The sequence below is a fragment of the Colias croceus genome, chromosome 10 (genome assembly GCF_905220415.1).
Source record: "Colias croceus chromosome 10, ilColCroc2.1".
In the NCBI taxonomy this organism is placed as follows: domain Eukaryota; kingdom Metazoa; phylum Arthropoda; class Insecta; order Lepidoptera; family Pieridae; genus Colias; species Colias croceus.
In genome coordinates, this window is record NC_059546.1 from 6,547,081 (window position 1) to 6,561,647 (window position 14,567).

A 14,567-nucleotide genomic window follows, 5' to 3' on the forward strand; every position below is an offset into this window, starting at 1 on the left:
AATACTGAATTTTATTGCTCTAATTTATAGACCCAGATGTCGCATAACAATTCCATTACTAATAAACTAATATTTCTTTTCAGAAATTGCAAAGGTCCGCGCGAATCTATTCCAAATAAATGGGGTGAAGAAAGAGCCCCTCATTCTTCCGGAAGCAGAAGGCATGGTCACCACACTCACAGAAAAAGTATACGTGCCAGTCAAAGAACATCCAGATGTAAGTCATTTATATTTATCATTCAGTTTACAGATACCAAATACCTACGTACATATTATTTTTCAATGTATTGGCTAATGAAATAATAAATCGATGACAATGTTTTTGCATGATGTAATGTAATGGCAAATAACGGGCAGAATATTAAATTGTAAATTATTTCGTAATGTTATGAATGGATTTAATGAATGAAACGTATGAACCTTGGAATTACATTAACAGTTTCAACACACATAACAAAACATTTATATAGTCTGCTCGACAAAATTAAACTCTTGTCAGATCCATCAGCTTAAACCAGAGCTCAGTAAAGCTATCTCGCATTCTTAAACCGTAATCCTAAAGGGTTTTGTCTCATTACGACGTGAATCAAGATAAGTGTCACAGGTTGTAAATTTTATTGCACCAGGGGACAGCATGAACGTGTGTTAGTCATATAAATAGAAAGACAAGGCTGTCAGCTTGCTACATTTGGTGACTTATGTCAGGGCGATCTCGTGTTTCGATTGGCTTACACGCTTCGTTGAAACCCGCACTGTCCTGAATGATATCGTTCATTGATTGTAACAAATGATACCTCCGTAATATGCAGAGGCTATAGAATCCTATTTAGACAGTTCATTGATCTGCGTCATGCGTGAATCATCCCAATATTTGGTAACAATAAATGAAAGCTTTGAAAACATCGTAATTGAATCTACAAATATATTTAGCGGTAGCATTCATCTTCAATATTAATATTGGCCTATTCTACAAACGTCTAAAGACGCAAACGGTTTTTGAGATGTTCTAAACATGGAAATGGAGTCACTGACCGTATGTTATTTTAGGGATGTGATTTATGCCATGCCAGACATTGCTGGTTATAAAAAATTATCTGTATATGTATATTTGTAGAGAATGCAGGTTGTTTCTTATGAAGGTTTTTAATCATCTCATTACGTATCAAGTGATTAACTCTAAGGACGTCTTGTGGAGAAATAATGATCCATAGATACGTTCAATGCGGCGGTTGTTTTTCGAGACGTAACTGTAGGCCTAGCGAGTGATTGTTGGCGCCATCCTCGTTCTGTCACAACCATATATGGCCGTGCGCGATTTTAAAGCTTTTTTATAACACTACTTCTATATATGAAGCAACTTATTGGCTATATCTTATTCATTAGTATGTCGATGACAATTTTCATTTCATTTTTGTCCAAAGTTAAAACTTTTTTTACTTGAAGCATTATAAAAATTCAAACTCCCGGTTTTTTGAGTATATCTCGAAAACTGAGGGTGTTAAGAAAAATTGTCAATATGAAATAACGATGATTAAAAAAAAGAAACCCACAAACCTTTTTCGGTCAGATTAAGAGAACCCACCAACATTTTTGTCAGATTAAGAAAATATGCTTTCAGGATACCGAGATGAACCTCCCCTATGAAAATCTGACGCGCTCGAGTATTTCAAAAGGACTTTTTTTTCTGCATTTTCAAAAATTCATCGTAACTTATCGTCATGCCGTAATCGTCAGTTTTTTTAAGGGGAGCTTCCTTGGGGCCTACTTAACACCCCTTCCGAAAATCTGACGCGCTCGAGTAAATTTTTTTTTTGTGCATTTTTGATGAATTTATATGCCTAGCCCCACCACGCAAACCGGCAGATTAGTATACCGCTGCTATCAGAGGCACTTGGAGCATACGTAGTATGAATATCTGACGCGCTCGAGAATGCCGGGGTAACTGTTTTTTTTACATTTTTGAAAATCCGTACACGCCAAACCCACCGCTAAAATGGTTTGTACCATAGAATCTTTTCTTTTCGAAATTATTTTATCTTTCGATTTTGATATGTCTCGACGACGCCGTTGAATTACGCCATTTAGCTACCTCGCCTCCCTATCTATAAGCGATAACAATGACACTTTAAACGTAATATTTAACAAATATAAAATTTATTTCAAGATAAAACAAACATGATCTACTACTAAAGTGTCCCTCTGGCAATGCATATCCTAGGGATTCAGAAATATTTTTAAATTCAACCAATTAAAGTAGAACAATCGTTTCAATAATAAAGATCAAACAGCGATAAAGATATAAAATAGTAAGTGCATTTTACAGTTTAAAACAAATTCTTGTTTCGTATGCACATATTTTAAGCGTCTTGTCATATCTGGACAATATTTTATTATCTTGCTAGGTATTTTCTTTGCTACAACAACAAGATAATTATGGGAAACAATACGTGCATAAATCCTGTGATAAATTGTACGGTAAATGGTATTGATTGTTCATCAAAGACACCGTTCTATGAGATCAGCGTGATCGTGATGGTCCTAACGATGTTACCGATTCGTGGAATTTAATCTGACTTTGCCGGTCTGTATATGGTATTATAGAAGATTTGAGGAATTGTTGATCAATATCGTATATAATACTTGATTTAAATATTAAAAATTGTATTGGAAAAATTATATGGTGCTTAATAAGCAGTATAAATCTCAGGAACTACTGAATTCATTACAAAAATTATTTCACCCTTGGATATGTATGTCAAGAGTCCAGACTTAGTGCTAGACTTAGGCTATATATTTACCACAGGCGAAGCCAGGGTATCTAGTTAGTTAATATTTACACAGTAAACATACGAACGACACATAAATAACCAAACTTATTAGTACGGAAACCTGTAAAGCGTAACAACTACAAATAGATCTGGTAACTGGTTGAACACGGGTCGTTTGTGGAAACAATGGCTCTAGTTTGCTTGTGCGTTTTCAAAAATAAATACACGTTACCTTGGTTTTTACTAGCTTCAACAACAGAAAGCTATTTTATGTTACGCAGTCCCATATTGCGTCGGGTACAAATTAGTTTCGTTTCTGTAATTAAAAGAAAAGTTTTTTTTTATTTATTTACTTACTATATTCCCTGGTGAACATTGTCACAATGTATACATAGTACCTACGATTACGAAATAACTTTCTCACACAAGACTTCTATTTTTTCTTATATTGTCTTTGATTGTCTTTTACGAAGGTTCTTCCAAATAATATCAAACTAAATCTATATATTATCTACAATTAGTTGTCTCTCCGATTTATTTATACTACAATACAACAACAATTTCTTCATAAAAATGTAGTATCTGGTACAAAATTTGAACGTTTCTATGTGAAAATTTTCGTGTAGAGTACGTTCACATTTAGGCCACTCTAATTTCGTCTTAATGACTTGATTGTGCACATATCTTTGCTCGTGTGATGTTCTTCTACACTTTTATGATTTACATGTTCATTTAATGTATGTAATAACATATGATTTATGTATATATATGCATTTACGTTAATTCGAAACAATAGTTATTTTATTTTATCTTGGCTAATGTTTTATGTATAGAATGCACCGGTTTTGTTATTTTGTATTTTTATTTATAGGAAATATTCAACAAAACTATGAGTACCGTATAAAAATTTTAATATAGTTAATTAGAAATTAATATGCATTAGTTTTCATTTAAAAATATATCACTTAATCGACACGATATGCAGCAAATATCGTATCCTCATATTTTCCAAATAAATGAAAAGACATAACGGATGAAAACGATGAAAACATCCAAGCAGTTGACACACTGACCAAAACAATCTAAATTTTAAATAGAATTGCATCCAAAGGTCATCTTTGATCTCGTAACAAAAATACGCGATTTAGATAAAGCTGTAGATATTTCCATAATAGAATTGCATGCCAAATGTGGAGCGAGTAATTCCGCATTGCTTGAGCAAGCTCTGCCTGTGCACCAGACGGGCTCAATCACTCTTGGCTACTTATAACATACAGGTATTATATTATCTGTGATACAGGTTCCACAGGTTATAGTGACGATAGGAGCAATCGATCATATTGATACTTCAACATTATGCTTTACAAGATCTCGTTTATTTTTCATACGCCCATAAAAAGTGGTTTTGTAATGTAAATTTACTGTATCGTTAGCTCAACTGTTGTAACTGTGTATAAAATTGCATACAAAAACACAATAAACATACCATTAATAAGAAATAATCATTAAAAAAATCCTAATAAAAACGTCGTAACAAAAATTTAAAATAAATACGACGATGATCTTGAATTCAATTTAGTCTATTTTAATGCGTAATAATATATCACTACGCTGATAAATCATTTAAAATTTAAATAAATCATAATAATATTAAGTATTTATAAATTATATTTATAGTTGTTATAACCTGCATATATGCATCTTTGAATCTGAATATTACTTGTCCAGATTGTAAACAGTACGTGGTTTCCTCATAAAGGCTAACATTAATTGAAGCAATTGATTGAAGCATGTTAATAACGTTTAAATAACATAGTTAGGCCTCAATCTCAACGTCGATGAACTCGATTGGCAGTAGGCAGTAGAGAATCTACGCCATACAGGGCACATTATTAAATCCTACCAAAACGGGGTGTGCCGTTACCTTGCTTTTTGCGGCATGACATGGGATACTGACCAGACCACATCTGGAGACTGCTGATCTTGTTCATTGTTGGACGGTAATTAATTACAGTGTAACATATACGATATTATAAGACATGTGTGTATGGTATCTTACATTTAAAAATACGAAGTTTAGTGCCAAAAAAAGTATATGAACTTATTTAGAGAACGGTGCGGAAAGAAATAAAACTTGGAAAATTGGTTATCTGTTTTGAAATACTATAGTTCACTTTAAGTGCTTCCATTGGCTTTGATTTCTGATAGTTTCAATCATACATCTTAGATAAAGATCTATAAAAAGATGTAAATCGTCGAAGCATAAAATATGTAACGGATATTTTGTTTTATCCAGGTCCGCTGTATGAATAGTAATAATTTAAGGCAAAGGAAACATAAACCAGATCGATCGAAACGTGTCATACGTCATAAAGCCAAAGGAAGAAATAAAACTATAGATTATATTATGCTACCGAATGTTCATGATACAACGTCCGTTCTAAAAAAGCTGCAAACCGCACAAATCTATTTTAACGTTTTATAAAATTGGCCTTGCAACACGATAATATCTGATTATTTTTGTAAAATATAACGTTGGTATCTTTTTCAATCCTGTCTCCATAAATTCATTTACAATAACAAAGCACGCATATAATACATTTAATGAATTTGTTCCCAATTTATTTGGAACGTTTGTTATAAAACTTATGATTTGTTGGTTTAATCTCAAAAATATTTAACGATCACTGATTGGAAAAGGGCCAAATATGAAACTTTACGCTACGTCTTAACTATTTAATTTATGTTGTTTTTGAATCTTCATTAAAACGAGATGTTTTTTATACTTTTTTAATTAATTTGCTAATGCGTATAAATAGCTCTCAATGTTTCATTATTATTTGTTTCAACCGTTGTTTACGCTGAGGTTAATATGTTTTTCGTAGGCAATTAGAGAAATAGTGTGATCGTGGACAAGTGGGCGATTTTGTTTACCTTTCTCATGCATACTTTGATTTAATAAACTTTTAGATAAATTTTAGGCTATTAATGTGTTTATTCAACGTAACGGGCGTAGGAGGCCTGCCAATTTTAGTTCTATACAGTTATATGTACTAGGTATTTACGTAATATGTAGTGATGATTCATCACATATTCTTTTTTATGTAAAATGATTATTTTAAGTGACTGGAAATTTTTTATTTATTAATAGGATTCTCATTCGAAGTTTCTATTTTAAGTCAACGCAGCTGTTTATTTGTTTGTTAGAACTATGTTTACAGAAGAATATAACATCATGACGTTTTTATTCGCATTACTTATTGTTTCGTACCTAGTATTGGAAGCTTTTTTAATGTTTTACATAATATAATTTTGAGTATGTATCAACATAGTTGAAAAAATTCAAACTTCTGATGACATCAATTTTTATAATAAGAGGGGTTGCGGGTCACACGAGTTGATAATTTAACACTATAATGAAATTGATCTTCTCTAAATTTAGCATTAAGGTATTGTTATGATGTAAAATATATGTAAAAATTCTGTTGCACATATGTTATATTCATACCTTGCATATTGCGTTTGAATTTCTTCATATTTATACACTCATGTTTTTCGTGTTATTAAAAAATAGTCTATCAATCATAAAGAATATTATGATTTTTCATAAATATATTAGTCAACATTTTTTAAATTTCGCATAAAAATATGCTTTCAATAGAAAAATATTAATATAAGAGAGTTAAAACAAAGTTCCGTTTGAAGAGGTCAAGCGGGCGTGTGCGTTCGACCGACCTGTCTCGGGTCACGAATTATACCTTGTAAATGCTCTCGTTTAAGCTAATGGGATCTTTATTCTGATATGTATGGAGTTCCCGGGTTTATACAATATTTATTATGTACATTTGAATAGGTTATCGTATATATTATGTTTCAAAAGGTTTCAGATTTAGGCTACGGCCTACGAATACCGCGTGTTTTGACGCGAATGGTTTTTTGGTAGTATTATTCAGTATATAATATTTACGTGAACTTTAGAAGCCACTAGAGATCTACATTATATGGATGAATAGATTTACTGCGTAGGAAAGCACAGGCTATTTCTGAAGACCATTCAGTTGAAATGTGTTTTAAGTAGGAATGCCAAGTGTCTCAGCGACGACTCTTCAGAACTATTACTACGCGTTGTGCTCAATTTTGTTGCCAGAGAAATGTGAAGTGTGAATGAGTAGAGCTTGAGTTGTATATTGGAAATAGGGAATCATGATAAAATCAACTGCTCGAGCTTTACAATAATATTATTGCTAGATACGTAAAAGATTTGAAAGAGGCATGTATATTGTATGTACACATAGAGAGTAAATATCAATTGATGGATTTTTTATTTAGAATAGTAGATAGGTATTCACCTGGTATTAATTTTAAAGATTCTTATACAGATCATTTTCTATGATATAGGTTTCTATAATATTAAACGTTAACCATATTTTATATTCCTATCGCCTGCAGCAAGTATCGCACGTCGTGACCAATCTTCGTACAATACACACCATTATATATACCAAATATACTATTACACTATTCTAAGCCCTATTACGTTTATAAAGGGCTTATAATGGTTTAAAGTAATATACCAGTTTAGGAATGTACCTACTCTACATTACGAATTTACCCATCAATCAATAATTGCATTCATAGCACCTGAAAGTACAATATATTAGTTGCAATATCTGTCAATTACCGGTTGAAGCAAGTACTTTATCCCTTTTGCAAATTACATAAGCATCGTTGAAATTGGTGAAATCTTATTACATAGTAGGTATCTACTCCTCCTTATCAGATTTTCAAAATTTCGAATGAGTATTCAAAATATAAATTTTTACCATCATTGAAACGGAGGAACAATTAAGTATTTCTTCAACATAATACCGAACATCAACACCCAATCCCATATATTCTGTTTTCTTTCTAAATCCATCCATATCTCAATACGCTTACCAAAGAAGATCGGATATGCGAAATGAAAACAGTATGAGTAAGTGCAACGCATTGGGCTCAGTCAGGAATAGCTGAAAAAACACGAGCATTTCGTGGGAAAGTTAAACAATGCAGTCATCAGTGCACTGACTTCAGATATGACCTTTGAATTGATACAATACTTTCTTAAAACCTTTTGTTCAAACGTTTTTACATGCTTCGATAACAGTTAAATGGTGTGCTTTAAATTCTGAATAATATAAGCAAGAATATGAGAATTGATTGAAGTTTAGAGAAAGAGATTCAGATATATCGTTGTAGTTTTATCCAATAAGTGTTTATATTATTAAGCAAAATTAAATGCCGTCTGGTCTTAACTTTAAAGAGTATAAAAGCAGTTAAAATGCAACATTTCATTTTGATGCATTGTTACACCAAATAAGCACGTCCCTGATTTTGACATTTGATCGTAAAAATTATGAAATGAGGTAATTTCAATTGATAGCTAAAATACCTAATTGAGATACGTATGCACCGCACGTGGCTTGTGTTTCGTCCGACCTATCATTATTGAACAAAACTACTGCCAATTATGGACAAACGTACATTTCTATTGAACGAGCTTTATTATAGGCCATTGTCACCGCGTTAGCAATATCAGGGTAATTAACGTGAAATTGTATCCGCTCACATTTTGATACACTAATTCTATTATATATCATACATAATAACGCCTGAAGGAAATGATTAGGTTTCACTCTGAAATAACTTTTCTTGTATTAAAACAATAGGTATTTATTAAAAGTTACTCCTTAAATATTTTTTATACCAGACAAAAATAAACATGACACGTATATGTACGGTTAATAAATGGTGCGGCAAAACAATTTCTTAGTAACGTATTATTATTTCAGTAAATCAGCTGAACCCGATAATTATGAACGTATTATTAAATAACACCTTATAAAATGCTCGAAACATTATTAAATTTGATTACGTGGTGATTCTCGGGTTGTATAGAATGTATTATTAAAGATAAAACATTATTTACACTATTATACTGGCCGGGCGGTGGGAAGTATTGATATTTATCGATTAGATGCACTGACGCCGAAGGAGTTATAAATGCAGTACAAACCATAAATTTGTGATTTACTAATTGTCTGTGGTATTAAAAATTAGCTTTATGGGTCATTTATCGTTTCAAGTTAACCTTTTTATGATTAGCATAAGCTTTCAGATTTTATACAGTTAGCAAGCTTCGCTCACCACGCTGCACGCATTTCAAGCCGAATTTGATTTAAAAAGAAATAATATTTAGTTTCTGTGTAAAATATTACAGTGCAAATGATAAATAACATAAATATAATAATCCATATCCGGCTGTCAATCATTCGTCCAATTAATATCAACTTTACAACTGTTTTTAAATAAATTCTATATTCAAACCAACTTCAAAATTCTGAATGTTATTTCTGGATAAACAGACGTCCGCTAAGCGAATAAACAGGGCTTGGAAGCGCGTAATGCATTTAACTGTAAATTTTAGAACCGAAAAGCAAAAGACGAAGAAAGAATATATTTTTAAGAAATATTTCCACGACATGGACTAATCGGCAGCCGGCCACGGCGTAGAACTTTCGTCGCGGTAGTTTCACAACGAACTTATCAACCTAATTCTGAATGAGTTATTACTAGGAAGTATTTTGTATATTTAGTGTATACTGTGTAGTTATTTACTAAAGTGTTGTTGCTAAGAATTCGCTTATCAAAGCTATGGTTTTGTAGATCGCAAGGTTCTTTCATTTAATAAAATAATTTAATGAATCCTATATCTTTGTCAAACCAATGATGGTCAATAATTCACATTTTGGGTAACTCTAAAAGTTCATACCAGTTGAATAAAAACGCCGTTTTCTGACTGAAACGTCCAGGTGAAAGAGTAAACTAAAAATTAAAATATACCATGATAATGAGATTTACGATATATTTATAGAGCCTTTGGATTGGTACTTATCTAAACATACCTACCTCTATTTCCACCTTGCAAATATTACGGTTAAATCATAAAATAAACGTTAAACAATACAGTCATATAGTTGTGATGCATAAGTTATAAACAAATACTGCGAAGTAGCTGTTAGTACAGTAACGCGTTTAGAAAATACAGAAATCGGTATTGTCATGAAAATGTTAACTGCCGCCGTGAAAACCTGGGCGTATAGCCAACTAGTGCGACGTTTCAACATGGCTTCACGTCCGCCTTGGGTTTGTTTTGCACTTAGAAAAAATAAAGTAGATAATATTATTGACAGCCGACAGACGTTTTGAAGTTTAAGCGATAAGAGCATTCTCAGCACCGTATGCAAATTCTATATTTACACTATCATATTTTTCTTTGCCAAATTTCTCAAGATTAAATAAAGAGACTTCAAACGCTACAATGCAATTATTTTTAAAGACGAGTTTGATATTTTAAAATATGAATACGATAAAAGATTCCATAAATACTTTCAGACGAAACGGCGGGGCTTTAAACCGCTCAACACTTATATAGCTCCTTCTTTGAGGAGATTTAGAGATTTAATTATTCAAGTTAATGACATTGTATTTTTGCTTTGTTGTGGCGTGAAAATAGTGAAAACTGGGACGTTCTCCTCCAAATTTCTGCTTTTTTAACAGTTTTCTTTGATATTTCTAGTGATTCATGACAACCTAAATAATATTCTCGTTAGACATAAACAATCAACATTATAACTTTTGGAAAGATCAACTAAATTATGTTATTGTTGTCGTAGTAGATAGACCACGACAAACACAGCCCAACCTTTTTGTCGTTTCCATTTCCGTGTCTCATTTTTCTTTACCATTGTTTAAAAATCTAATAGCTTATGTTATACAGTGCTTTGTTTAAACCTTTTGTTTTCAAATTTGCATTTGTACATTAGATGTTTTGACTAACTCATTTCTATCGCGAGTCTGAGTTCCTCCGCTTTAAAATTCATTCTTATATAGGTTTCTACAAAAACAAAATATTGAAACTTCAAGCGATCTTATACATCGAGCGTGATTTTCAGTGACGACTGTCAACCCGATTTAAATTTTATCCACTATTTAGCGCCGGTTATCTCGAGACTTAGGCCAACATTTAGTTTCTGGACATGCGTTTGAAAAGCAAATATGTTTTTACTGTATTTGTTGGCGTGGTGCCATCTAGTCCATTCTATAGTTTCAGTGATGCCTATTCACAGTTCACGTACCCGGGATTGACTGATCCCTAGAACCAGGGTTGTGTTAAATTTGCACAACAATCAAATATCCAGGAAACACGATTTATTCGTAATGAAAACTGGCAATTACTCCAGCAGTTAATAGCATTAAATGTAGCTCATGCTATGACCGCGCACGTGGGAGCATTTCCTGATCTCAAACGATTTAATGGGACTACGCTCTAAATTGATAGCTTTAAATAATCAAACAACTCAGTTGAGGGAATCTGTATTTCTGCTAAACGTATTAAATTCTGGTTTTGTCTCTTTACAGTTCAACTTCGTGGGCAGGATTTTGGGACCGAGAGGCATGACCGCCAAGCAGCTGGAGCAAGAAACAGGTTGCAAAATCATGGTCAGAGGCAAAGGATCCATGAGGGACAAGAAGAAGGTAATTATCAATGTTTTCTTTAATTTCCTCATTATGTGTGTTAATTTTGTAATTAGTATGCATACGACAAACATCGCCGTCGGCTTTTCACGTGTTGAATAAAAACAAGATGTATGTTCTAATTAACATACAAACGAGGAAACGAGTGGACGTTGTGTAAGATATTTCTTCCGTCCCATAAATATCGGAGATAAATGTTAAATTATTTAGATATAGAGCAGTTCACACACAGAATTAATTTTAGCAGAATGTGAAGACTCTCAGTGCAAAACAACTTTGGTATTATATTACTAGTTATTTGTGTATATAATCCAGAAATAGCTTATGTAGTGCAGTGCTGATTGTGGAGTTATGTTTGACTGTATTGGATTAAGGCATTCTTGGCACCAAAATTGGTTTTTCTCCTATATAATTTCTTAGTATAATTTAGGATAATGTGTATCTATGTAGTGTATTGCGCGTTCAATGATTTATTTGTTGGGTACATTCCAGGAGGACGCAAACAGAGGCAAGCCAAATTGGGAGCACCTGGCTGATGATCTACACGTATTGCTCACCGTGGAAGACACGGAGAACAGGGCAAAGATCAAGTTGGCCAGGGCCGTGGAGGAGGTTAAGCGTCTGCTTGTTCCAGTGAGTTTATATTCCAAATATTAAATTATTCTAGAATTTTAAAAGGACGCGTACTTACTCCTTTTATAACAAAGCTCAATAATTATGAATATTACTTGCCTTTTATCAATGTGTTCGGAATATTGTATGATACATGCAATTTATAATTTATTCTTCAAATCTTTATAATATAGAAATATGAGTCATAGAGCTAGATTATATAAATTATAGAAACACATATTATAAATATTTATTAATTGCTAGAAAGGAATGTATTTAAATAAATACATTTATAATATTCACGCTATATATTTGAGAACGTCTTTGATCATGATGGTTTATAATTTTTACATGTCTCTGAAAAGGAAATCGTCATTTATTTCAGTAAGTGTTACAACGAACTCTTGTTTTGAAATAATCAAGGAAAAATATGCTTCAATATTTATTTACATGTTTATTTTATTATACTAAATTTCCAAGTAACGTAGTTGGTAAACCAAATCATTTGACACCTTTAAATCCACATAATTTATAAGTTATTTTTTTTTATAAAAGTATCAGGAAGAAGTTCACCATTCAAATAAAAAAGTATGGCGTATACTAAACGAAAGCTCTCTTGTATCTCTAGAAATTTAAACGAATTGTTTACCTACAAGTATTTCAAGTAAATACTGATTTAACGTTATTTTCTCAACTAATAATTTATTCCACGTGTCCACAGCAAGCAGATGGTGAGGATGAGTTGAAGAAACGCCAATTAATGGAATTGGCCATCATTAACGGCACATACCGCGACTCGAGCGCGAAAGGCGTCGTGCCTGTCAACGGTCAGTGCGTATTAAGTATGGTCACATTCATGTTTTGTCACTAATACTTACATAGGCTAAGCTCTCACTAACATTATTGGGAATCCCTTTGGAAATTGTATTTTGTTATATGTAGTATGGGTACTGTATTACATTTCGAATTTATTGACATGTTAAACGATTGCAATGAAAATTATCCTTGGGTTAACTAGAGATTACCTTATTCTATTTAATTAACCTCTCATTTGACGTAAGTGATAATTATGTAGGCAAAGTACTTAATGTGAATATGTAAGAAAACTTGTCTTGCCCATGTATTAAGTATTCATTACAAATTAGTATGAAAATGTGAAATAACGCATACCTGAGGTCAAGGCGCACATCTCCGATTAAATTAAAACATCTCGTTAATGATAACTGTTCTGTACATAACATAACAGTTGTACCGATCCTGTTGTAAATACGATTACAAGTTTTCATTAAAATTCTCATTAACGGAACAACACTTCTGCCTCGAATGTGAGTCACGACTTAAGAAATGACTAACTTAATTGATTTGTGGCATGTTACGGTCGTTAACTATTAACATGGGTGATTTCACTGTGACAAATTATTGTGACTCTGACCGTGTGGGGATTTGCAAAGCACGATATGTGCACACTGCTGGGGAAAAGATTTCAATATCTTTTATATTCATATAAAAAAGTCGTGTTAATTACACTATTTATAACTCAAGAACAGCTGAACTGATTTAGCCAATAGGGAGGTAGCTTAGAACCAGGAGAAGGACATATGATATTTTTATTCCTAAAATTAAAAAAAAAGCGGATGGAGCCGAACACCTAGTCTACACTATAATATTATAAAGAGGAAAACTTTGTTTGATTGTAATGAATAGGCTCATAAACCTAGTGGACCGATTTAAAAAATTCTTTCACCATTCGAAAGCTACATTATCCACGAGTAATATAGACTATATATTATTACGCTAAGACCAATAGGAGCGGAGCACAGCTAGTCTATAATATAAAATGAATTCCAAAATGTGTTGGTAAGCGCTTATCTTGAGAAGGGCTTAACCGATTCCGTTAATTCTTTTTTTATAATATTCCTTGAAGTTCGAGGATGGTTCTTATGTAGAGAAAACGTGAATATGTACCACGGGCGAAGCCAGGGCAGTACTAGTATAGTATAAAATGGTATCTATCGAGACACGTTATACAACGAAGAGGAGTCCACAGCTGACGAGGAGTGGCGGCGCGTGGCGGCGGAGACGCAGCGGCTGCTGGCGCCCGGCGGCGGCGTGGGCGGCGTGGCGCTGCGCGCGCAGGCCCCGCTCGGCGCGCCGCTCATCCTCTCCCCGCGCATGACCACCGGCCCGGGAGCTCAAGCGAGCCTGCTGAACGGCACGGGCGCGGGCGCGGCGGCCGGCCTGCTGTCGCCCGGCGAGCCCGCGCACCAGCTGATCTACGCGTCGCCGTACGCGGACTACGCCAACTACGCGGCGCTCACGGCCGCCGCCAACCCGCTGCTCACGGCCGAGTACGCCGCCGCCGACCATACGGGTGGGTTGTTCGCCCGTTGATCTCTCCGCGTCTGGCGACACCTGACTCCTCACTAGCATACCGCAGGTGTCGCCAGATGCTCATACTAACGCTAAAGGTACCGGGTTCTCGTCCGTGCGAACGTAGTCAGTGTGACGCTAGGTAGGAAAATTATAGATAAAACTCACATGAGATTAAACGTTAGAGTAGTACGTTGTAGAAAATAACCGCATGCTGTATTCTGCAGCTTAGTTTTGGAC

The 14,567-nt window shown here is 33.9% G+C and overlaps 1 protein-coding gene across 3 annotated transcripts in view; it reads left to right on the forward strand.

The window, feature by feature from the left end:
- The window catches only part of LOC123694785 (protein held out wings), a 64,957-nt gene that overhangs the window by 43,930 nt on the left and 6,460 nt on the right, over positions 1–14,567 (forward strand). For 2 of the 3 annotated variants that reach the window (XR_006751863.1, XM_045640351.1), the window contains exons 2-6: positions 84–217; positions 11,229–11,345; positions 11,838–11,978; positions 12,679–12,799; positions 14,005–14,328. Coding sequence is in view for 2 of the 3 variants with exons in the window: in XM_045640351.1 (XP_045496307.1) it covers positions 84–217; positions 11,229–11,345; positions 11,838–11,978; positions 12,679–12,799; positions 14,005–14,328 (837 nt within the window). In the remaining variant the exon portion in view is untranslated. The remainder of the gene's footprint in view (positions 1–83; positions 218–11,228; positions 11,346–11,837; positions 11,979–12,678; positions 12,800–14,004; positions 14,329–14,567) is intronic. The other variant, XM_045640352.1, reaches the window with a different exon arrangement.